The following is a 25634-nucleotide window of genomic DNA, read 5'->3' as shown; positions in this document are numbered from 1 at the left end:
CAGTATTGAACCTAGGCAGGATTGTATGGAGGATGTTTAAGGGCTTCCCAGTGAAACGAAATTGTGCACACCTGGGTACAATCATGGTTCCATGGGCAGCTGCAAACATTTTTTCATGAAGGCATCAAATGTGTTGTCTCACAGTGGGATAAATGCATCAACAGTTATGGTGATTACTCTTGAAATAATAAACAGATTACTTAAACAATGGAAAATACATGATGGAATGTAACAGTATAATGAAAAGGATAGTTGTTACTCACCATATAGTAGAGATCCTGAGTCACAGAAAGGCACAACAAAGAAACTGTCACACAATTAGCTTTCGGCCAACAATGCCTTCGTCAAAATTAAACAACATACACACACATACACACTCATGCAAACACAGCTCATACACACATTTGTGGGCTCCTGAACTAATTCCTCAAAATAATTTAAGAATTCAGCACAACCTCAGATGGTGTTTTGTATCTACGACCAACTTTAGACATGAATTTTTGCTAACATACAGAGATTAAATTGAAGTCACAGTCAACTATAAGTATGTGAGTGGGTTAACTATTTGAAATGAGACAAGTTTTCATTGTACCTTTCAGTAATAAATATCATCTGAGTCATTGAGTTAGTAAAAGTAACCAGTTATTCATTTATTCCAGTTGTCAAGTATAACTTCTACACATATTAACTCGTTGCTTCAATTTCAATATAAGAAAAACTACTGCTAATAGCAACAAGTGCTCCACCAACAATTGCATTAACATGCCTTTTATGAATATTGTAAGGTCCCTTGTAAAAATTCTGACTGAACTTATCTTTGGCTTTAGCCAGCGTTCAGTACCTACAGTGATTTGAGCTTAAGTGCTTTCTATTAGCTCTCGGGTCTCTGGTTCTTCCCCTATGAAGATATGACAATTTAACACTAAGATACCAATGGTTCCTGGGTCTACCCCACCCTGTGTTTGACTGGCACCCTTTGAAATTAAAGCTCTTTCTGTAATGTCCCAGAGACCTCATAACCTAAAAATCTGTCCAGCTACTCCACATAACACCCCTATATCCTTGTAGCCCCCTCCTGTGTGTGATGGACCCTGATCTATCAAGTAAAACCCGATACCCCACCACACTGTGGTGCAAGTCAAGGAATCTGCAGCCTACACAGTCGTTGAACCATCTGAGCCTCCGACTCAGGCCCTCCACTTGGCTCTGTACTAAAGGTCCACAACTGATCCTGTTGATACTGCTAGGACAGTGAGCTCAGCCTTCATCTCACAAGCAAGAGTGGTAGTCTTTACCACTTCAGATGGGTGCCAGAAACCGGAGAGAATCTCTTCGAACCCAAAGTGACACATATCATCGGTGGTCTTGGATGCCGAAAGGCTCTCTCTGAAACAGAGCAAGTGACTGCACTTGGCTCAGGATCTTAGTTCCTGAAGCATATTTATTATTTTGATGTCATATTACTCTAAAGTAAGTACTTTGATAATCTTTTTCAACACTGCACCCAGATTGTGACTTTTTGCAGAATATTCTGGAACAAATAATATATTGTCAAAGTTACAGTTTGTATTTCTGAAGAGTTACAATATTTAGAAGACTGTCTACACATAAATCAAGAATGTACTTAATTCACTAGACAATAAATTAAAGGTTCCTGGTACATTTTGTGATCTATCAAAGGCATTTGATTGTGTAAATCACAATATCCTTTAAAGTAAAGTATAAGATTATGGTGTAATGGGAAATGCTACAAAACTATTCAAATCCTATATCCCTGACAAGAAACTATAGAAAAGGGTCATGAAGTAAGCCATCAAGCATCATCCAACTGGGAATCAATTGTATGTGATGTTCCACAAGGTTCCACCTTCGGGCCCTTTCTTCTCTTGTGTATGTCGAGGATCTTGAATCAATAACATTACAACATGTTGAATTTATTTTGTTTTATGATGATACAAACATTACAATAAACAGCAAATCAAGTACAGTATTAGAAAGATTGATTAATGAGATATTTATGGACACTGATAAATTATTCCTAGTCAATCCTGTGTCACTCAACTTTGCAATAAACACACTATATGCAGTTCAAAACTTTTAAGAGGTTTCCAACCAGTAGTCCTATATGTCTAAAATATGACAACAAACAAAGGAAATTGACAGTGTTAAATTCTTGAGATTATAGCTTGATAATATACTCAACTGGGAGGAGCACACCACAGAGCCACTGAAGCACCTAGACAAAGCTCTATTTGCAATGTGAATGCTGTCAGACATAGGTGATGTAAAATAAAAAATCTAGCAGCTTTTGCATACTTTCATACCATAACATCACATGGGATCATTTTTTGGGGTAACTCATGAAACCAAGGTAAAGTTTCCTAAGTCCAAAATCATGTAATAAGAATGATCTGTTGTGTGAACTCAGGAACATCCTGCAGAGGCCTGTTTAGGGAACCAGGGATACTAATCATTGCTTCCCAATATACAAACGTTATGACTACCTGCTTCATAGTTTGTTTGTCTATCTTTGGATTTAAATACATCACTGTTTCTGCAAATCAGGAATCCAACAGTTTGTTGGTAGATTTGTGGGAGGTATGTGGCTTTAGATGTCTAAGCATAGGTCATGTAATTCACATAAATAATGGACCCTGATGATGGTGTCCAGTAGTGACTCAGATGAGTTCCATAGGATTTACATCAGGCAGATTTGGTCGCTGAGACGTCAACATGAGCTCAATATAATGCTCCTCAAACCACTGTAGCATGGTTCTAGCTCGAAGTTATTGGCAGTTATAATTATGAAAGAAGACATCGCCATTGAGGAAGACATCCAGCATGAAGGGGTGCAGATGGCTCGTAGCTGTCAGTTTGTCTTTGATTACTACCACAGGTCTCATGCAAATCCCCAGAGAATGTCTCCTATAACATAATACTGCTCCCACCAACCTACGTCTGTGGCTCAGTGCACATTTCAAGCTGCCATTCACCTCGATGATGGTGTTTGTGGAGATGACCATTAACCTAGTGCAACAAAATTGTGATTCACTTGAAGGGCTAACACATTTCCATTGATCAATGATTGAATCCTAATGGACATGTGCCTACTGCAGTTGTAATTGGGGATGTCATTGGGTCAACATGTTCATCAATGTATGATGAATGGTTCAATCCAAAACACTTGTGCTTGCATCTGCATTGTGTTCTATCAGCAGAGATGCCACAGATCACCATCTGTCCTGCTTTACAGAGTAGACAACGCTCCAAACTTCCATGTTCTGTGAAGAGTCGTGGATGTACAACCGTTTGGTTCCGAGTGATAGTTTCACAGTCCATCTACCTCCTTCCGTAGATGCTGACAACAATAGCACGTGAACATTTGACCAGCTTCACTGTTTTCAAGATCCTCGTTCACAGACTCTGTGTAATAATAATCTGCTCTTTGTCAAAGTCACTTATCTCATTGGATTTCCCAATTGGCAGTCCATATCTTCACTAGGGCAATCCTCCATCAGTGTGTGCTCCACTTACATACTTTTGTTATCGTGTCTAGTGCTTGCAATGCCATCAGGTGGCATCCAATGTCACGGAGGTCATAATGTTTTGGCTCATCAGTGTACTTACTACTGAATGAAATTTTTATTAAAATGTATCCGTTTTCAAATGGCTCAGTTCATCAAATCAGTACTAGAAATAAGAATAATCTTCACAAAGATTGAAAGTCAGTTACTTTGGTACAGAAAGGTATCTGTTACTCAGGAACATCCATTTTCAATACCTTGCCAGCTACCATAAAAATTTAACTACTAATAAAGAGCAGTTTAAGATGAGCCAAATGGATTTATTTGTGGTCAACTCTTTCTATCCCACTTATCAGTTTCTTAGCAGGACTAACTGATGTGTATATGTTATCAATAATATCGAAACAACATTCTAAATTCTGGCCCTAAATTGGGCCTGACCAACTGCCATGTAATTCTCTACCAATGGCATCACTGGATGTGGTATGGAGGGGCATTTGGTCAGCACACAGCTCTCGTGGTCATTGTTGGGTTTCTTGACTTTGAACCCACAACTGATCAGTCAAGCAGCTTCTCAGCTGGCCTCACGAGGCTGAGTACACCACATTTCAGTCCTCCACCATGGAAAACTCCCTGGCAGTACCGTGAATTGAACCCAGGTCTTCCACATGGCAGTCAGCAGTGCTGACCACTCAGATGTGGAGGCTGCCAATAATATCAAATAATTTGAGTATTATGTACAATCTGACTTCGGTACAAATTCAGTGCAGTATATGATTATTAGAAATAAGAGATGCAAAATGATTTTTCTATTTTATGCTGCATGACTGCAATAGTATTAGAATTATAACAAGCACCTCATTGTATAGAAAATTCACTTGTTTTGTGACAAGTTTGTTATTATCTTTTAAATGAATTTATGTTTAAGATTTTTTGACTCCTTCCACAGCCATGACAACCATTTTCACTTGAGATCTGTGGAAGGTTCATCGGTGTATCTGCTTTTCTTAATAAATATGTACTGTGTATTATTGTTTTCTGATATGTTCTACATCCTGGAGGATCTCCTCAATGTGGATTTATTGGAATGAAAATTACAGCTAATTTAATCTAGTCTAGTAATACAAGTACACAACTGACTCAGTACCTGTGTATAGCAACGATTGGCCATCATAAGAAGTGGAGTTGCACCATTCACATCCACAGAACTAACATCGCCTCCAGCATCAATGAGTATTTTTAGGTACTGGAATCAGAGAAATAAATTATGAGACCCTTCAGAAATATCTGTAAAGAACTATTACTCTAAGAAAGGTTACCATGAAACACGCGTAAGCTATATAATACATAACAGCAACAGTACATGATTTAGCAGATGCAGATAAGGACACCCCCCTCACCGACCCCCCCCCCCCCCCTCCCATGTGCGAATCCAACAGACTCTTGACAGTAAATAAGCACAAGCGTACTTTTATTTGTGTTTTGCAGTTATAGTGAAGTGACTATGTCTCCAGTTACATTTATTTACCATATAACAGACAATACAGCAATGTTAACACACAGCTATGCCTCCCAAGACACACAGTGTGTCGCCATCTGACTCTGGTTAAAATAATCAATCAGGAATACTTAAATTTTTCAAATTAGCAATCATAAAATAAAGTTGTCTGAATATAAGTCCTCATTTCACTGCAAAATTTCCGTCTCATGAATCAGTTGTTGCATAGGACATAGTTGGAGACACTGTTGAAGAAAAGAAGGCACACATGAACAAGAGGCAGTGTGATGGGTCTGAAAAGTGGAAAACAAATGGATATCTATACTTTACAATGGCTACTTTGAAATATTCAAGTACTTCTGATTGAGGATTTAACTGCAGATAGCTAGGATTGGATAGCTGTGTGTTGTTGTTGTTGTTGTGGTCTTCAGTCCTGAGACTGGTTTGATGCAGCTCTCCATGCTACTCTATCCTGTGCAAGCTTCTTCATCTCCCAGTACCTACTGCAACCTACATCCTTCTGAATCAGCTTAGTGTATTCGTCTCTTGGTCTCCGTCTATGATTTTTACCCTCCACACTGCCCTCCAATACTAAACTGGTGATCCCTTGATGCCTCAGAACATGTCCTACCAACCGATCCCTTCTTCTAGTCAAGTTGTGCCACAAACTTCTCTTCTCCTCAATCCTATTCAACACTTCCTCATTAGTTATGTGATCTACCCATCTAATGTTCAGCATTCTTCTGTAGCACCACATTTTGAAAGCTTCTATTCTCTTCTTGTCCAAAATATTTATCATCCATGTTTCACTTCCATACATGGCTACACTCCATACAAATACTTTCAGAAACGACTTCCTGACACTTAGATCTATTCTAGATGTTAACAAATTTCTCTTCTTCAGAAATGCTTTCCTTGCCATTGCCAGTCTACATTTGATATCCTCTCTACTTCGACCATCATCAGTTATTTTGCTCCCCAAATAGCAAAACTCCTTCATACTACTTTAAGTGCCTCATTTCCTAATCTAATTCCCTCAGCATCATCTGACTTAATTCAACTACATTCCATTATCCTCATTTTGCTTTTGTTGATGTTCATCTTATATCCTCCTTTCAAGACACTATCCATTCCGTTCAACTGCTCTTCCAAGTTCTTTGCTGTCTCTGACAGAATTACAATGTCATCGGTGAACCTCAAAGTTTTTATTTCTTCTCCATGGATTTTAATACCTACTCTGAATTTTTCTTTTGTTTCCTTCACTGCTTGCTCAACATAGAGATTGAATAACATCGGGGAGAGGCTACAACCCTGTCTCACTCCCTTCCCAACCATTGCTTCCCTTTCATACCCCTCGACTCCTATAACTGCCATCTGCTTTCTGTTCAAATTGTAAATAGCCTTTCGCTCCCTGTATTTTACCCCTGCCACCTTCAGAATTTGAAAGAGTGTGTTCCAGTCAACATTGTCAAAAGCTTTCTCTAAGTCTACAAATGCTAGAAATGTAGGTTTGCCTTTCCTTAATCTAGCTCCTAAAATAAGTCGCAGAGTCAGTATTGCCTCACGTGTTCTGATATTTCTACAGAATCCAAACTGATCTTCCCCGAGGTCAGCTTCTACTAGTTTTTCCATTTGTCTGTAAAGAATTCGCATTAGTATTTTGCAGCCGTCACTTATTAAACTGATAGTTCAGTAATTTTCACATCTGTCAACACCTGCTTTCTTTGGGATTGGAATTATTATATTCTTCACAACAAAGCCTGACAATAGAAAGGCAACAGTTCTGTGACTTGGACTACAATGTGCATGCACAGATAGTATTTTTTGTAGTGTCACCCCTACCGTTCAGCCTATACAACACTTGCATGTGCCTACCAGGATGCACCAGACCACGAATGTGACCTCTTACCTAACTGGGTTGCAGCCACCTTCGTGAGAACTGCACATATGACAACATTTGTAGTTCCACAACGTACCACAAAACCCCTACTTCATTCCACAGCCAATCAAGCAAGACATGTCTTCACCTTCCCCAGTGCCACTGCACTGGATGTACCTACATTATGTGGATTTGCTCCAGTGCTGGCACATTCAACTTCTTCATTGACACCGGGACCACACCAGCATGCTCCTTCAAGCCTTCTCACTGCATCACTATTACCTCACACAACCAACTACTCCGATATACCTGTCCACAGCTCAGTTAATTTTCATCTCCAGCCCACACCAGACCTACTCTTACCTTGGACCTTCCAGGTCACTGACATAAACAGCCCCATCCTCAGGATAAATTTCCAGACCTCCAATCAGCCGCACTGCTTCACCACACATTGGGCTCCCACATTCCAGGTACGTGCTACCTCAGCCTCCTCCTCCTCCTCCTCCTCCTCCTCCTCTGCTCAGAGCGATACACTCATCCACGCTACCTTTGAATGCTCACGTCTGATGGCAGATCTCATCAACTTGCTGTCCCAGCTTACTACTCAATATTTCAAGATCTTCAACCTTCACTCTGACAACTAACAAATGCATCAGTTGATTGCTAATATGTCACAGTGTATGTCCTCACGGCGTTGTGGCCACACAATGTCGCCAATGCTTCACCTATTCCTGACCTGCCTCCACCTTGGCCTTCACTGAAAACTCCACAGGTCTGTGACAGTCAAACTACCAGTGTTTTGTGAGCTCCAGTGTTGTTATATATGTGCCCCTCAGTTATAGGCAGCATACAGGCACAGAACCTGCCATAGGCTAGTTACTAGTGAGAGACCCCCTGTCCAGTATAAGGCTTGCTGCCACACCACCACAAACATCTGCCACACTAAAGCTACTATCCAGGACCTCATAGATTGTGGACCCTTCAGACAGTAATTTGTCATCCCCCATACACCTTGTACCTAAAAAAGATGGTTATTTTCAATTGTACGGGAACTATCACTAACTCAATGCTTAGACGATCCTTGGCAATTACCTGATACCGTACGTCCATGATTTCATGCGACAACTGCATGGTGTGCAGATTTTCAGCATAATCAACTGTCACACGGCTTGTCACTGAATCCCAACGCACAGTGATGATATACTTGAAGCAACCAATATCACACCATTTGGCTCATTTGCCTACTGCTACAGGGCATACAGTATCAAAAAGCTGCACAGATGTGGCAACATTCTGTTGACTCTGTTTTGTTCTGACTCCCATTTTGGTATGCATGCATTGATGACGTTCTCACCTACTTCTCTTCTGCTGAAGAACACTAGCTCTATTTATCTCGAGTTCTCAAAGCAACTGCCAACAATAGCGTCAAATTGATAAATCTCAGTTATGTGCCATCAGTGTCACTTTCCTGGGTCATATCATCTCCGTTGATGGTATTCGCGCTACATCTGACTGTGTTGCATTCATTCATGATTTGCCATTACCAGAAATATTTTAGGATTCTCTGTCATTTACTTGGAATGATTAATTTTTTCCTGCATAATATTCCTCACACTGCATTCCTGCAAGTCCCTCTGACAGATGCCTTGTTAGGCAAAAATATTTCCACCACCTGCAATGTGCTACAGTCTGATGACATGTGGAGCACTTTCAACACACTTAAAACCACAGAGGCCAAAGCTGTAGCTTGCTCACCCTATCACTGATGCACCCATTTCTTTCACTACTGATATGAACGAGTCTTTCATCGGCACCATCCTGCAACAATATCTGGGTGACACAGTGCAGCCATTTCGTTTCATTTCCAAGAAACTTCCTGCCTCACAAAGTAAGTGGTCCACCTTTGATAGGGACCTGTTTTCTATATACAAGGTAGTCCATCACATTCATGAGAACATAGAAGGCCAGTCTGTAACTATTCACACAGATCGCAAACCACTCATGGATGCCATCCATAATCCTGCTAACAACTTGCCACCCCAGCATTTGCATCATTAGGACCTCATGGACGTCCTCTACATCAAAGGAACTGATATCATCATCATTGACTACATTGCACATCTACACACTGGCTCTTCACTATTGGACTTGGGTGAGCTGGTGTGCTGAAACAAGATGTTCTGGATATCTAGTGGTTCCCTCCACCCCTTTCTTCCAGCCTCACTGCACCGCAAAGTCTTCTCAGCAGCTCGTGACCTTGCTCATTCAGGCATTAAGGCCACTATTCTCCTTGTCACCGAATGCTTCATTTTTGGATGTAGATTAAGTCAGACTGTGCACCTGGACATGCTTACAGTGTCAACATAGTAAAGTCAGATGCCACGCCCAACCTCCAATGGGTCAATTCAATATCTTCAAAGGACAGTTCCAAAATTTTCAACTCAACCTCATCAGTCCTCTTCGTCCCTCAGATGATTGCAAATACATACTGTCCATTATCAACTGCATCAGCAGGTGGGTTGATGCTGTCTTCTCCCAAACATTACCACCAATAATGTCACTCATGCATTTGTCGCCTTTTGGATTGCTCACTTCAGTTGCCCCTCTTCTATTACTACTAATCAGGGGTGACACTTCGAATCTGTCCTTTTCAGCAGGGTGTGTGACTTGTGCAGTGCAATAAATTTTGCACAACTGCTTGTCATCCACAAAGTAATGCATTGATTGATTGCTGGTGCTGTACCCTTAACACAGTACTAATGTGTCATTCCACTTCCTAGCCTGAGAGCCTCCCCTGGATTCTGCTTGGAATTCACATGGCATTCAAGGAGGACTTGGAGGCTTCTCTGGTTGACATAGTTTACAGTGAATTCCTGATCTGGCCCACTGAACTGCCTTCCCTGCAGTAAGCTGCTAACTGTCTCAATCAATACAATCAAGCCAGTTTGGACACTTGATATGACCTCCCTCCCATAGATACCTTGGCATCTCCCCATCCTGACGAGTTTTCTTCCCCCCAACCCATCAAATCAACATTGGTTGCAACACCTACTGATCAATGTAAGAAGTAGACTTTTCTAAGCTTGTCTGACAAGTGTCAAAAATGTATTTGGGCCCATCACTAAATAGCATCTTTCAAGGAGAGAAGCAGACTGGGTCTTGCGATGTGTGTGGAGTGAGCACAAAAGGAGCCACTTCTTGGCAGTTGGATGGTTGATGCTATCGACTATGTCAGCTGGACAACTGTTTCTGAATTGCGTATGATCAGAAGTGTCTGGGTGGTCCAGAGTGATAGTATTTCATGCTGGAAAGCAGTTACTTCTAGGCGGTCAGAAAGTATGTTGATCCTCTAAACTGTGGCAGCTTGGCAGTGGTTTATGAGTCACCTATGTTTCAGAAGTGTCTGGATCGCAATAAATGATAGCTCTTTGCACTAAAAAGCCATTACTTCTGGGCAGTTGGTCAGTGTGGTTCACACTCTCTACTGTGGCGGCTGGGCAGTTGCTTGTAATGAGTTGCTTATGTTTCAGAAGTGGAGTAGAAGTTCTTCTAGGTGGAAGCAGTATGACTATGACAGACACATGTAATGATGTGAGTACTAAGCATATTTGCCCTTGAGTGGAGCCTTAGGAGTGTCCAACATGGATAACTGCTATGCCCAGCATTGTGTGATGGATGTGGACACAATCATTAGTTTGCTCCATACTGACACATATAAGAGTGAAACAGAGTAGTGAAGCAACTTAAATCACTTAATAAAAGCAAGTCTTCTGCTCCAGATAGTTTACCAATTAGGTTCCTTTCAGAGTATGCTGATGCAATAGTTCCATACTTAATCATATATAACAGTTCACTTCACAGAAGATCCGTACCCGAAGACTAGAAAGTTGCACAGGTCACACCAATATTCAAGAAAGGTAGTAGGGGTAATCCATTAAATTACAGGCCCATATCATTAACATTGATATGCAGCAGGACTTTGGAATATACAAGTGTCATTCAATAATTAAAGAGAAAAATTGGTCTTGAGAAAAAAGCATTTATTTTTACAAAACAATACTTTTTCTACTTTTCAACATAATCCCCTAGAACATTTATGCACTTGATCCAACAGGCAACAATCTTTTTTATTCTGGCTGCAAAGAAATTCTTTATCTTGATGTTTGAACCAATTTTCCACAAACTTTTTCACATCTCCATTGTCCTGGAATCTCTTCCCACATAATGCCTCCTTCAGTGCACCAAACAAATGGAAATCACTAGATGCTAAATCAGTACTGTAAGGGGGATGAGGCAGTACTTCCCAGCCCATTTTGTCGATGGTTTCATGGGTGAGTTGAGCAATATGAGGACATGCGCTATCTTGCTGGAGAAGCTCACCTCTCCTCTGAGATTCACGACGTCTCTCTCTGATGTTTAACAGCAAATCTGAGTAGTACTGGCTGTTCATTGTATGCTGCTCTTCAAGATAATCACAAAAAAAACTGGACCTCCAGCATCCCAAAACACTGTCAACATGACTTTTCCTGCTGATGCTTTGGTTTTGAATTTTTCTCGACAGGTGAGTTGGTATGCTTTCATTCCATGCCTTGTCTTTTTGATTCTTGCTCATAATAGTGAATCCAACTTTCATCACAAGTTAAAATTTTGTTGAGGAAGTGTTCACCTTCTCTTTGATAATGTTCCTTTAGCTCTGTGCACACTCTCAATCTTGTTTCCTTGTGTAGCCACGTCAACTTTTTGGGGGCCCATCTTGCATATGTTTTGTGGTACTTCAGCTTGTTACAGAGAACATTATGAACTGTACCAGCACTAACTTCAAACTTATCAACTATCATTTCCACATCCACATGGCAGCCAACGCGATTAATGTCATCAATTTGGCTTTCAAGTGAGGAGTTGAAATTGTAACTGGTCGGACAGAACTGTGTTCGTCAGTCACTGAGTTGCGACGATCTTTGAACTGCTGTACCCTCTTGTAAAAATTTGCACACTTCATACAACTTCCACCATAAACTTTAGACATTCTACAGTATATATTCACTGGTTTCTCACCTTCAGCAAGTAAAACATGAATAACAGGAAGTTGTTCAACTAACTTAAATGTTTCAAGTGGACTTGCCATCTTGAAATGTATTTTTTAATGGTATAAACAAAACAATGTTGCTACGTCAGCTGATCAGGGCTTATCCCAGTGATGCCAACTTAAAGCTATAAAAGTACCAAACTTGCCCTACTAACAGTTTTTTCCCCAGACCAATTAGTCTTTTTAATAATTGAATGGCCCTTGTATATTGTGTTCAAACTCTATGAACTACGTTGAAGAAAACAATCTAGTGACACACAGTCAACACAGATTTAGAAATCATCATTCTCATGAAACGCAACTAACTCTTTACTCGCACGAAGTGTTGAGTGCTACTGACAAGAGATTTGAAAATAATTCTGTATTTCTCGATTTCCAGAAGGCTTTTGACACTGTACCACTCAAGCGGCTTGTAGTGAAATTGCGTGCTTATGGAATATCTTGTCAGTTATGTGATTGGATTGGTGATTTCCTGTCAGAGAGGTCAAGGTTCATAGTAATCGAATAAATCAGAAGTGATTTCTGGGGTTTCCCAAGGTAGTGTTGTAACCCATTTGCTGTTCCTTATCTATATAAATGATTTGGGAGATAATCTGATTAGCCATCTTAGGTTGTTTGCAGATGATGATGTCATTTATCAACTAGTAAAGTCATCAGAAGATAAAAACAAATTGCAAAACAATTTAGAAAATATATGCCATCATAATCATTTATTGTACATAACAGGGCATAAAGGCCCATGATAGAAAGCAAAAGAAATATTACAAACCAGAATAACACACTATACAAAGATCAATAACACAATCAGTGACATAGGAAGGAGCATTGTCCTTATCACAGTTGCAGGTATTTCCTGCAGATGTTGTTCCACTTTCTTCCATCCATTGCATCTTCCAGGGATGCTACTGGTTCTACCTTCTGTAATGTCCTTATTACCCTGTCTTTCCACCTAGTCCTTGGACGACCTCTTGGACGTCTTCCAATCAGCAGGGAATTGAACACTCGGATCGGGATAGATTCTCCAGCTCTTAAGACATGTCCCAGCCACTGGAGTCGTCGTCCTCTGATGGTCCTACGAATATCAGCTTTCCCACAACTTTGGTACAACTCTTTTTGCCTCCTTTCAAATCTTCCATTTTCTCTGTTGAATGTAGGCCCATAGGTCTGAGTACTTTTCTTTCAAATGTGCAAATGCATTCTTCAAGAGTTTGTGAAGTCACCCATGTCTCACAGTCATATAACAGAAACGGTTTTACCAGTGCCATGTAAAGTTTGATCTCGCTGTTTTATGAGGCCAAGGGTGACTTGAATAAGTTATTGAAACTAAAGATATACCTATATGGTACGAAAATTGGCAGTTGACCCTAAATAATGATAAGTGTGAGGGCATCCACATGAGTGCTAAAAGGTATCCGTTAAACTTTGGTTACATGATAAATCAGTCAAATCTAAAGGCCGTAAATTCAGCTAAGTACCTAGCACTTACAATTATGAGCAACTTAAATTGGAAGGAACACATAAAAGATGTTTTGGGTTAGGCTAACCAAAGATTGCATTTTACTGGGAGGGTACTTAAAAAATGTAACAGATCTACTAAAGAGGCTGCCTACACTACACTTGTCTGTTCTCTTTTAGAATTCTGCTGCACAGTGTGGGATCCTTACCAGATAGGATTGATGGAGTAAATTGAAAAAGTTCAAAGAAGGGAAGCATGTTTTGTATTATTGCAAAATAGGGGAGAGAGTGCCACTGAAATGATACAGTATTTGGGATGGACAACATTAAAACAGAGGCATTTTTCATTACAGCAGAATCTTTTCACGAAATTTCAATCACCAACTTTCTTCTCTGAATGCAAAAATATTTTGTTGACGGCAGTCTACATAGGGAGAAATTGGACTACTGGCCATTAAAATTGCTACACCAAGAAGAAATGCAGATGATAAACAGGTATTCATTGGACAAATATATTATACTAGAACTGATGTGTGATTACAGTTTCATGCAGTTTTGGTGCATAGATCCTGAGAAATCAGTACCCAGAACAACCACCTCTGGCCGTAATAACGGCCTTGATACATCTGGGCATTGAGTCAAACAGAGCTTGGATGGTGTGTACAGGTACAACGGCCCAAGCAGCTTCAACACGATACCACAGTTCATCAAGAGTAGTGAGTGACGTATTGTGATGAGCCAGTTGCTCAGCCATGATTAACCAGACGTTTTCAATTCGTGAGAGATCTGGAGAATGTGCTGGCCAGGGCAGCAGGCGAGAATTTTCTGTATCCAGAAAGGCCCGTACAGGACCTGCAACATGTGGTCGTGCATTATCCTGTTGAAATGTAGGATTTCGCAGGGATCGAATGAAGGGTAGAGCCACTGGTCGTAACACATCTGAAATGTAATGTCCACTGTTCAAAGTGGTGACCGAGATGTGTAACCAATGGCACCCCATACCATCACGCTGGGTGATACGCCAGTATGGAAATGATGAATACATGCTTCCAATGTGCGTTCACCGCAATGTCGCCAAAAACGGATGCGACCAACATGATGCTGTAAACAGAACCTGGATTCATCCGAAAAAATGACATTTTGCCATTTGTGCACCCAGGTTTGTCGTTGAGTACACCTTAGCAGACGCTCCTGTCTGTGATGCAGCGTCAAAGGTAACCACAGCCATGGTCTTAGAGCTGATAGTCGATGCTGCTGCAAACATCATCGAACTGTTCATGCAGATTGTTGTTGTCTTGCAAACATCCCCATCTGTTGACTCAGGGATCGAGATGTGGCTGCACGATCCGTTACAGCCATGCGGATAAGATGCCTGTCATCTCAACTGCTAGTGATACAAGGCTGTTGGGATCCAGCACGGCGCTCCGTATTACCCTCCTGAACCCACCTATTCCATTTTCTGCTAACAGCGAGCAGGAATGTCACGATATGATAAACCACAATCGCGATAGGCTACAATCCGAGCTTCATCAAAATTGAAAACATAATGGTACGCTTTTCTCCTCCTTACACAAGGCATCACAACAATGTTTCACCAGACAATGCTGATCAACTGCTGTTTGTGTATGAGAAATTGGTTGGAATATTTCCTCATGTCAGCACATGGTAGGTGTCGGCACTGGTGCCAACCTTGTGTGAATGCTCTGCAAAACTAATCATTTGCATATCACAGCATCTTCTTTCTGTCGGCTAAATTTTGCATCTGTAACACATCATCTTCATGGTGCAGCAATTTTAATGGGCAGTAGTGTATCACCATGATAAAATAAGGGAAATCAGAGGTTGTACAGAAAGATATAAGTGTTCGTTCTTTCCACGTACTATGCGAGATTGGAATAATAGAGAATTGTGAATGTGGTTTGATGAACCCTCTGCTAAGCACAAAAAGTGATTTGCAGAACACCATGTAGACATATATGCAGACTCAATGTGACTCCATATTGTCATGGTATGTTCTATCTGTTAAGCATTGGTAGAATTTTGTGCGTGTATACAGTGCAGTTGAAGCTGTGGATTCTTGCTATACAGATGCTACCTTGTTAGACTAGAATGCACTGAGGTGACAAAAGCCATGGAATACTTCCCCATATTGTGTCAGACCACCTTTTGGTGGGCACAGTGTATTAATTTGAGGTGGCATGGACTCAACAAGCTGTTGAAAGTCACCTGCAGAAATAGTGAGCCATGCTGCTTCTATAACCATCCACACTCACAAAAGTGTTGCTGGTGCATGATTTTGTGCACAAACTAATGTCTTGATTATATCCCATAAATGTTTGATGGGATTTATGTTGGGTGATCTGGTGGGCCAAATCATTTACTCAAGTTGTCTAGAATGTTCTTCAAACCAGTCATGAGCAATTGCAGTCTGGTGACATGGCACATTGTCATCCATAAAAATTTCATTGTTGTTTGGGTACGTTAAGTCCATGAATGGCTGCAAAACATAACCATTTCCAGTCAATGATCAACCCAGTTGGACCAGAGGACCCAGTCCATTCCATGTAAACACAGGCCACAGTATTATGGAACCACTACCAGCTTGGACAATGCCTGATTAAAAACTTCAGTCCATGGCTTTGTGAGATCTGCGGCACACTCAAATCCTGCCATCAGCTCTTACCTATTGAAATTCAGACTCATCTGACCAGACCATGGTTTTCCAATCATCTAGAGTCCAATCAATATGGTTACAAGCCCAGGAGAGGCACTGCAGGTGATCTCGTGCTGTTAGCAAAGACTCTAGTGTTGGTCGTCTGCTGCCACAGCTCGTTAACACCAAATTTTGTCACACTGTCCTGACAGTTACATTCATCATACATCTCTCATTGATATCGGCAGTTGTTTCACACAGTGTTGTTTGTCTGCCTTAGCACTGACAACTCTACGCAAACCCCACTGCTCTCATCATTAAGTGAAGGCTGTTGGCCACTGCATTATCTATGGTGAGAGGAAATACCTGAAATCTGGTATTCTTGGTGCACTCCTGTAAATCTCAGAACATTGAATTCCCTAATGATTCACAACAGCAAGCAATTTCTGGGAGAAGATATCTTGTTTGAGTGTACAGACCATGAAACTATGTTGTCGGAGTGTGCACACCAGTCATTTGAACTGTTTCTAAAATACCAACATTTGAGGAAATGCTCTGCACTTAATTAACAAAATACTGTTGTTCATATGTATAATGGGCATGAACCCAGCTTTTTTTGATATGAATAACTTAAAGTTATAGATTCTGATCTGCAAAGCTTCCGAAACAAATTCAAAGTAATTTTAGTAGGAGGGAGCTACTACAGATTTGTTGCTAATGTGGTTAACCCTTTTATCTATTGTACTATAACTATAGTGATTTTTGATTCCTTTTAAAGGGTCAAAGCTTGAATTAAACGATGATTTAAAGGCAATTGTCAACACATATAACATCTTGACTATACTGTTTGTATATGCTAACATGCCTTGTTCTTTTTTAAAATGTAACATCTGGTAAACTGCTGATTATAAGGACCTCATTTTTTAATGTAGCAGGGTAAATTTCAGCAGAGTCCCTTGTCTTTTTAAAATTGATTCTGGTAAATTTGTGATACTAAGAAGATGTATTGTTAATGTTATAAGACCTTGGAAGTGATCCAGTCATTATGATACATTCTGCAAAGGTTATTGTGCTTCAAAAGAATTAATGAAAATTTTACTATTTTTAAAAATAAATTGTCAGAACCTTGATTGTGTGTCCATTCTTTCCCTAATCAGTCACTGCCAAAACAGTGCATGTGCACAAGTGGTTCTGGCAACACTAAGTGTCTGTGAGTGGTTCTCAAGCTGATAGGTATCTTAACATTTGAAAATGCAAGGGTAATTGAGTGGGCAGTGTCTGGCAAATCAAAGAGGCTACTTTGTTAGGCTTGCTATGACTGACAGCTCTCAATTGTCAGTGCCTTGCAGCAGCTGACACAATAGTGGCATGATCTACTCAGCAACCAGAGAAGGGGGCAATATCTATCTGGTCAAACCAATGAGGGGGTAATGTGATGAAGCAAGCTGGGATCTCTTTACTTCCTCTGTTGTTTTGCCATCTGCCTCCTTAAATTCATTTTATTTTAATTTTTGCCTAATTACCATTAACATACATGAGTATAATCTGCATTTTCATAAAAGATAAAGGTTAGCCCTCAGTTTTAAGAAATATAGCACCAGATTTATTTTGTGCTTAGTTTTGTGTATGTACTCAATTTCTAATTTATTTTGACTATTCCTAGTTTATATCTTTTGTTATTGGATGAAATCAGTAATTGTTTCATCACTTAGATTCTATTGTTGACTTATAAACAAATCTAAATTCTGTTATAATTATAAACATTTGGAAGAACTACTACTAGCATTGTTAAAGTATGTATTTGGCTCTATTCATAAACATGTTAGCAAATCCAGCCCTTATTTAATTCCAAAATAATTACCAGATTTGTCAAAAGCATTGCTTGCATAACTATATCTGTCAATTTCGTTATTGAAACAAATAATTCAGCCTAACCTTTGTGATAGAAGGAGCTGTTCAAAAGGAGATATATTTCGATATATTCAGTTAATTGAATGAGTTATGTTTTAATTGTAATCTCTGTCAATTAAATACCAAACAATGTGTAGTTTCAGTACCTATTATTGTGAAGATATATAAAGGCCAAATTTTTTGTCCCAAGACAGTCAGTCCACGGCCAATTTTCGGACAAGAAACCTGTATTGGTTGTTCAATGGTAACTATTGTAGCAGTATGCTGATATATGCCTGCAAACCATTAATGAGTGAACTGGTCATATTAACTATGTAATATTGGGCGATTGTGAACAGTGAAAGTAAAGAACTGTGAAATGCCACTGTGCAACTGTCGGCTAAATCATTTACAGTAGTCGTCGTTGAACTTCCACTTCCCATTTTTCAGCCAGTATAACAACGCAGTATGTCAACACTGAGGACTATCAATGAAGAAATAAAGCAGTCGAATGCCAGATACATGTTGAGGGCTCTGAGGAGCTATGAAAGGATAGATTGCTGTTCAGATTTTGGCAAGATGAAAGTGCTTTTTTAATTAGAATGTAGTGTACAGTATGGAATCCTCCATTAATTTGAATTTTTCAGTAACACCAAGTCCCTTAATCCATGACTCAAATAACCTGAAAGATTTATGCATGTGGTAGTAACACTCATTTACAATAATGAAGATAAGCAATTAACCCCTAATTATAGATCCATCTCTCACCTTCCATCAGAAAATGTTTGAGAAGTTAGCTCACAGTACTGAGGCAACTATCAGCCACTAGAACATTAATGTTCATCTTTGATGACATAATATTTGACTCAGCTCTCTTTGTCTGTGTGTCTATGTGCCATTATGAGTAGTTCAATTGTATTGTGCTTGTAAGTTGCATTAAAGCTTCTGATAATGAATAGCTTGTTGGTGATTCCATCCTCTACCACATTGGTGACTCTGACAATGATCACTAACATCATTTTCAATGCCAACATCGTGGATTTGAGCTTTGTGATGACTGACAATGTGGCTGTCTTTTGTTGGACTTCTTTGTTTGCCAGTTTTACAGCTTGCTGTATCCGGATGCAGTTATTGGAAGTGTGATGAGTATGTACAGAGGGGTCCAGAAAAATGTAGACACTCTTTGATAGTTAATATCTTTGGAACAAAATGACATATCACAGCAATTTTGGGCGGTAGTGTAATCCATTGTTTTCTCAACAGATCTTCGCAGATGTTTTCCAGCAGATGAAAATGCAGCTATGAGTGAAGTAAGACTGTTGTTTGAGGAATGCAAGACTGTATTGAAGTGATACTGGAAGTAGGAAAAAATGGTGGTGGTACAACAGCAATGGTGTAATGTGTACGGAACTCAGCCACCAACACATACAAAATTTGGGATGGATTTGAAGCCAATGGTACTGTTCAGGACGTGCATAAGGAAGGATCTGGATAACCAAAAACATCAGTAACTCCAGTTTCTGGCACTGCTGTGTTGCAACATTTTACTACATCACCTCAACATTCTACAATGTGCACGCTATGAATGACAATGACCTGGATCTAAGGACAAAGTACAGCAAGTGGTTTGAAGGGATGCTTCATGAAGATGAACGGTTTGCAGCAATTATTATCTAGCCTGGCGAGGCGCAGTTCAGACTGAACAGTACTGTAGAGCAAAACTGCGAGGATGGGGCAAGAGTCGTGCTTGAGTAGCTCAGTTGGTAGAGTACTTGCCCGAGAAAGGCAAAGGTCCCGAGTTCGAGTCTCTGTCTGGCACACAGTTTTAATCTGTCAGGAAGTTTCATATCAGTGCACACTCCGCTGCAGAGTGAAAATCTCATTCTGAGTACTGTAAACCATCAAAATTGCATGCACTGGGCTCCTGAAAATTGTCACGTTCATGTGCACAAACATGTTACTCTACCAGGTGTTAATGTGTTGGTGTGGTCTGTCATTGCCTCATTTGACTGGCTCACTCTTCTTTGAAGGTACCATAATGGGTGAGGTGTATCTTCATATACTGCAAACATCGATTTTATCTGCCACCTAACAGGCATTTGGAAATGAAAGATTTTATCTACAACAAGATGACGCTCCACCTCACTACCACAAAGATGTCAGAGCCCACATGGATGAAAATCTACCTGGATGATGGTCAGGTCAAAGAGCAGCTGTTGAGTACCTACCACTGTCTCCAGACCTCACACCTTTTGACTTCTACCTATGGATTACCTTGAAAAATGAAGTTTGGTCAATGGAAGCAAGCTACACTGAATGAGCTATGAGAAACATTGGAGGCCTCCTTTCTGGCAATCACACGAGCAACAATGGTAGATATAGTCTGGTCAACAGTTCAGCAGCATCGACATTGTTTTGCTATCAATGGGGGTCACTTTAACACATAAAATAATCATAATCGTCCCCCTGTAAAAGAATTGTAATGATGTGTCCTCTTGTTCCATTATATTTACTATCAGGAGTGTTTACATTTTTCTAGACCCCTTTCTATTTTCTCATGAGTACAGCCCCGGACTCACCTACACTCTGTCAAATGTTATTCTGGTGTTTATTTACTTCCAGATGTACACCTTACTAACTATGAATGCAGCAATGTACACTGTGTAGAACTCTGTATTACCCCATCACATTGTGCCATGAGACCATGAATCTCAAATGTGTTGTCCTCCATATCCTACGTTAATCTGGAGCAGGAACAATTCTGCTCTTATGTGACTCAAACGGACACTATAACATTACTGACTGCACACTGTCATGAAAACGGAGCACCGACTTGAGTGTTTCCAAACAGTAATGTCAGTTTTGGCACTTTTCACATCATGCAACGTATTGACAATGTATGTTCTGGACTCGTTGTTACCTCACAATGTGCACACTTCCACATGTGCACCTTACTAACTATGAATCCACACAGTGTACTACATATGTCACCAATGCCACATGGTGGCCTGGGATCTGTGCACTACTTGCCACCTACAGATATCATAAGCTCCCTAGGTCGGTATGTTACGACTTCTCTGTTTTCACATTCTGCATCTTCAGCTGTACCCTCTTTGACAGTCAACCGCATTTCCATACCTCCTGTGTCACGACTCCTCAGCTCTCCATATGGGCCTCAGGCAACACATTGCATCACGTCCACCTTCCACATGTTCATGCACCATTATCTTTGGTGACCGCAGTTATCCCAGCTGTGCCAGCCTACTGTGCTGTCACACGTACTGCATCTTGTGCTGAATGAGGTCATCACATCGTCCAACCCACAACAACCTCGAGCAATGCCTCACTGGGACACCTGCAGCTGCTCAATCCACATTTTGTCCCTGCCAATGCTGTACCACTTTCACTGGTCACTACAGATCCACCTCTTATGTGAACACTATGGCAGATGGTTTTATGCAACAGGTTTCCTCAATTGCATTTGTTTCTGAAGGACAATCCATGAATGTGGTTCATCTTGGCGGATAACATCTTTGACTTTCATGACATTATGGATGAAGAACTCTGTTTTATTTGCCAGAATAATCATTTGAACAACCACACTGACCTTATTAGTGATTGGTGCTCTCTGCATCTGCCCATCGCAAATATTCTATGGCTAAAACTACTATTATTGAATGTCTGTCACATCTGTTCTTCTGAACCCACACATCATATCATGCACAATGAGAAATTAGGATATAGGACCTCATCCCAACTTTGGCAGCACCTTTGCACATCAGTGGATGACGAATTCATGCTGGATGTTGTGGGCTATCAAACTCCTAGACGAATGGCAATTACAATTATTGTCTCATGCTTCCAATCCGCTGATTCTGCCTTTTGGATCTCCCCTGCCCCCTGCCCCACTCCACTCCACTTTGCTCAGTTGGCAGAGGCCGCATGAGAGTGCGTAGGGCTGCCCTGGATGACACACAGCCACCTGGCAACAACTTTCATACACTAACCAACTACTCACATCAACATCCTGATTGCTTCTTAGATAGCAACTGAACAGCAAGTCACCTCTCTGAGAATTCAACAAAAGGCATGCAAGTAGCAAGGGTTACTCCCCACTTCATGTACCTCCTTTTCTGGTTCCACAATACATTTGAAGATGCTGCTCAGAATTGTCACCCACCCGGTGCAGTAAACTCTTTACAAAGACTGGTTGAGGAGTCCCAGCACACGCCCCTCACACAGCATGCCTTATCACACAACTGTTGGTGAAGACTTCATCTTCCCATGGTTGTCTTTACGTTACGGACTGCATATAGGGCCTCGGATTTCTCACTGATACTGATGCAGAGGCTAGTGTTATACCTATGGCACTGGTCTTTCCTTGTACATTCCTTACCAAACTGACACTGTGTGGTGAACAACTCCTGCATCAGAGTCCTCAGTGCTTGTGGACCTCCAGGTTCATCTCATGTCGTAACTGTGTTTCCTGTGGACATTTCAAGTCACTGATGTTGATGAACCAGTGCTCAGCATCAACTTCCTTAGACATTTTGGATTTTCATCTAACGTACAGTCAGATTCAATGCTACACCATGCACCTGGCACACTAATTCTGGGCTTGTTTGGCACAGCCCCTTCCATGCCACCTATACAAGAACCCCTCCTACACTCCCTCTCCAAGCACTCTGTGTTATTGGACCACCTCATCATTTCACTAGTCGAGCTTTTGCTCAAGCCCTCCACCATCGACACTCTTCAGGTGCACAAAGCCTTACTGCATCAACAGATCAACAATGCATCTGCGTGGATGGTATATGATCTTCATGTAGTATGCCATCCCTCCGACACAATTTCCTCACAATTGAGTGATGCAGCTACTATCCAGTCTGCTCCACCTTTGTCGCCATTGATGTCTCAGGACTCCAAAGTCAGTGACATTTGTCTCTCCAGTGTCTCACCCCAGTGTACTCCCCACTTGTACTCCTCAGGCGAGTTGCAACAATGCGCTCATGGCAGTGATCCCTAGTGGCATGTGCCATAGAATCATTACAATGGAAGGTCCTCCCATATACCATAAGGCCTTAATACCCAAAAGTCACTACATGCCAGGTCAATTGTCTCTCAACTACTCAACATCAGAAGCATTTGCCCATCAGATAGCAACTGGTCTTTCTCCATACACCACGTCCAAAAGAAATAAAGGTGTTTTGTCAATGTGGGGATTACCACATCCTAAGCTCTTCAACTGTCATAGATAACTACCCAGTCCCTCTCATCCAAGACTACACTTAGTTGCTTAATGGTGCATGGGTATATAGTATCCTGGACTGCTACAAGGCTTACCACCAAATACCTATGTTCACTGACAACTTTCCAAAAACCTCATTGATTAAACCCTTTGAGCATTGCAAGTAGTGCTTCATGCCTTACTGCATTAAAAATGCCCCAATGTGGCAGAGATTTATTGACTCTCACTTGTACAATGTGCCATTCACATATGCTTATCTTGACATCATTTTGATTTTTCAATCTACCACTGAGGAGAATGAACAGCGCCTGTCACAGGTCCAGGTCACACTGCACCACAACTGTTTCAAAATCAATCATGAAAAGTCAAAGCTGACCTGTGACAGTATCACCTTCCTGGGTTATACCATTTTTTATGATGGTAGCCGACTGATGTCTGACCATATGGAGCTCATTGGCAACTTACCTTCACCAATGGAGACTACTGTGAACTATGCAGTTTCCTTGGCATCATAAAATTCTGCTGCTGCCACCTACCACATACTGTCTCTATTCAGGTCCCCCTTATCAAAGTCCTCGTTGATAACAACACGTCAGGCTCTGGAAAGGTGCCTTGGATGAATGATACGATCACAGTTTTTGAGTCACTCCAGATCAGCCTCACCCGTACTGTCACACTGGCTCACCCAGGGCCCAATGCTCACATCTCAATTACCACATATGCTAGTGACACATTGATTGGCACAGTACTGCAGCGGCATATCAGCAGCACAACCATACTTCTTTGATTCTTTTCTAAGAAACTTTCAATCTCTCAGTACAAATGGCCAACATTCGACCACAGACTTCTTGCGGCCTACCAAGCAACAGTTCCACGATGATATCGAGGGAGACAAATTCACCATATTTACGGACCACTGCCCGCTGGCTACCACCATCCATAACCATGGAAAGGATGTTCCTCCTCAACAGTTCTAGCACATGGACCTCATCTGCCAGTATTCCACAAATGTACAGTACATGCTTGAGTCTGATCATGTCATCACGGATATTTGTCCCAGATAAACATTATCTCTACTCCCCTCTACAGGAATGAGTAGGCATGCCTACTGACAGATGACCCTGAGCTAGCTGACATGTTGACAGACACAAAATGCTCTTTAACGCATCACCTCCTCCTGAGTTTCCCCATAACCATCATGTGCAATACCTCGACAGGCATGTTCTGCTTGGTAATGCCTGTCCCTCTATACCAGTCAATCTTCACATATCCCTGCAGAGACAGGGCCAACCAAGTATCAAAGCTACAACAAAACTAAGTACTGAATACTTCATTTGGCAAAAGAGAAAAAAAAAAAAAATTGTTGCACTTGGTCACCCACATGTATCTCATGTCACAGTAGTAAGGTGGGATGGTATGCCAGCCCCATCTTGGACAATTCAGCATCCCCGAAGGTCGTCTACACTACGTCCGTATTGACATTTTGGGACCACTAGCGCCCTGAGATTGTTTTTGTTAAATTCTGTCTATCATAGACAGAGTTATGAGGAGAGTTGAAGACATTGCTCTACCTGACATTGCGGCCAAAACAGTTGCCCATGTTTTTGTTAATTCCTGGATTGCCCACTTTGGCTGCCCCTCCTCATTTGCTACCAACCAGGGACACCAATCTGAGTCCCCACTCTTCTAAAAACTTTGCAAGCTGTACAGTTTCAACAAATTTCGCACCACTGCTTACCACCTGTAGAGCAATGGTCTCATGAAACATTGCACCTGCACACTAAAGGTGCCACTTGTGTGCCATGGAGGTTCCCAGTCAGAAGCACTACTGTGGACCCTTATAGGGATATGTGCTGCTTACAAGAAGAGTCTCCAGACATCACATGCAGACAAGTTGTATAATGAGCTGCTTGTCCTACCTGCCGAATGCATTGCCACTTCCATAGCCGTATTCTCCACCCCATGTTTTTGTTCACAAAGAACTTGCTACTTACAATGATGTGATGCTCCATGATGACTCTGTTCAGGAATCATGCAAGCTTCCCTACTCGAGTCCTCATCAGGTAGTCACTCATGGACAAACACTTTTGACATCATATTTGATGGGAAATGTCAGATGATCTTTGAGAACTGACTGAAACCTGCTTGGTCACTCTCCAATGATCTTAGTCAGGCTGTCAACATATGATACGTGAAGTGACAGCGAGTCACTTCCTCTTGTGGTTCCCACATTGGCCTCCTACTGTTCCGAGTCACGTGAGCAACAATAGTGAAGTACCATGTGTCACCCCCACCTCTGCCTCCACATAGATGACTCTCACTGTGTTCACTGTTGACCTCTCTACTGAGGTCAGGAACAGTACAGCCTCCATATACATCATCTCACCACTGTCTTTAGACA

The 25634-nt window shown here is 41.2% G+C and overlaps 1 protein-coding gene across 1 annotated transcript in view; it reads right to left on the bottom strand.

Annotated features, from left to right (window-relative positions):
- LOC124789920 (serine/threonine-protein phosphatase 6 regulatory ankyrin repeat subunit B-like) overlaps positions 1 to 25634 on the bottom strand; it is a 365119-nt gene that overhangs the window by 71859 nt on the left and 267626 nt on the right. The window contains exon 13 of the mRNA XM_047257440.1: positions 4672 to 4770. Within this exon, the coding sequence (XP_047113396.1) occupies positions 4672 to 4770 (99 nt within the window). The remainder of the gene's footprint in view (positions 1 to 4671; positions 4771 to 25634) is intronic.

This window comes from Schistocerca piceifrons, chromosome 3, assembly GCF_021461385.2.
Source record: "Schistocerca piceifrons isolate TAMUIC-IGC-003096 chromosome 3, iqSchPice1.1, whole genome shotgun sequence".
NCBI lineage: Eukaryota > Metazoa > Arthropoda > Insecta > Orthoptera > Acrididae > Schistocerca > Schistocerca piceifrons.
This window is presented reverse-complemented; position numbering and strand designations above follow the sequence as displayed.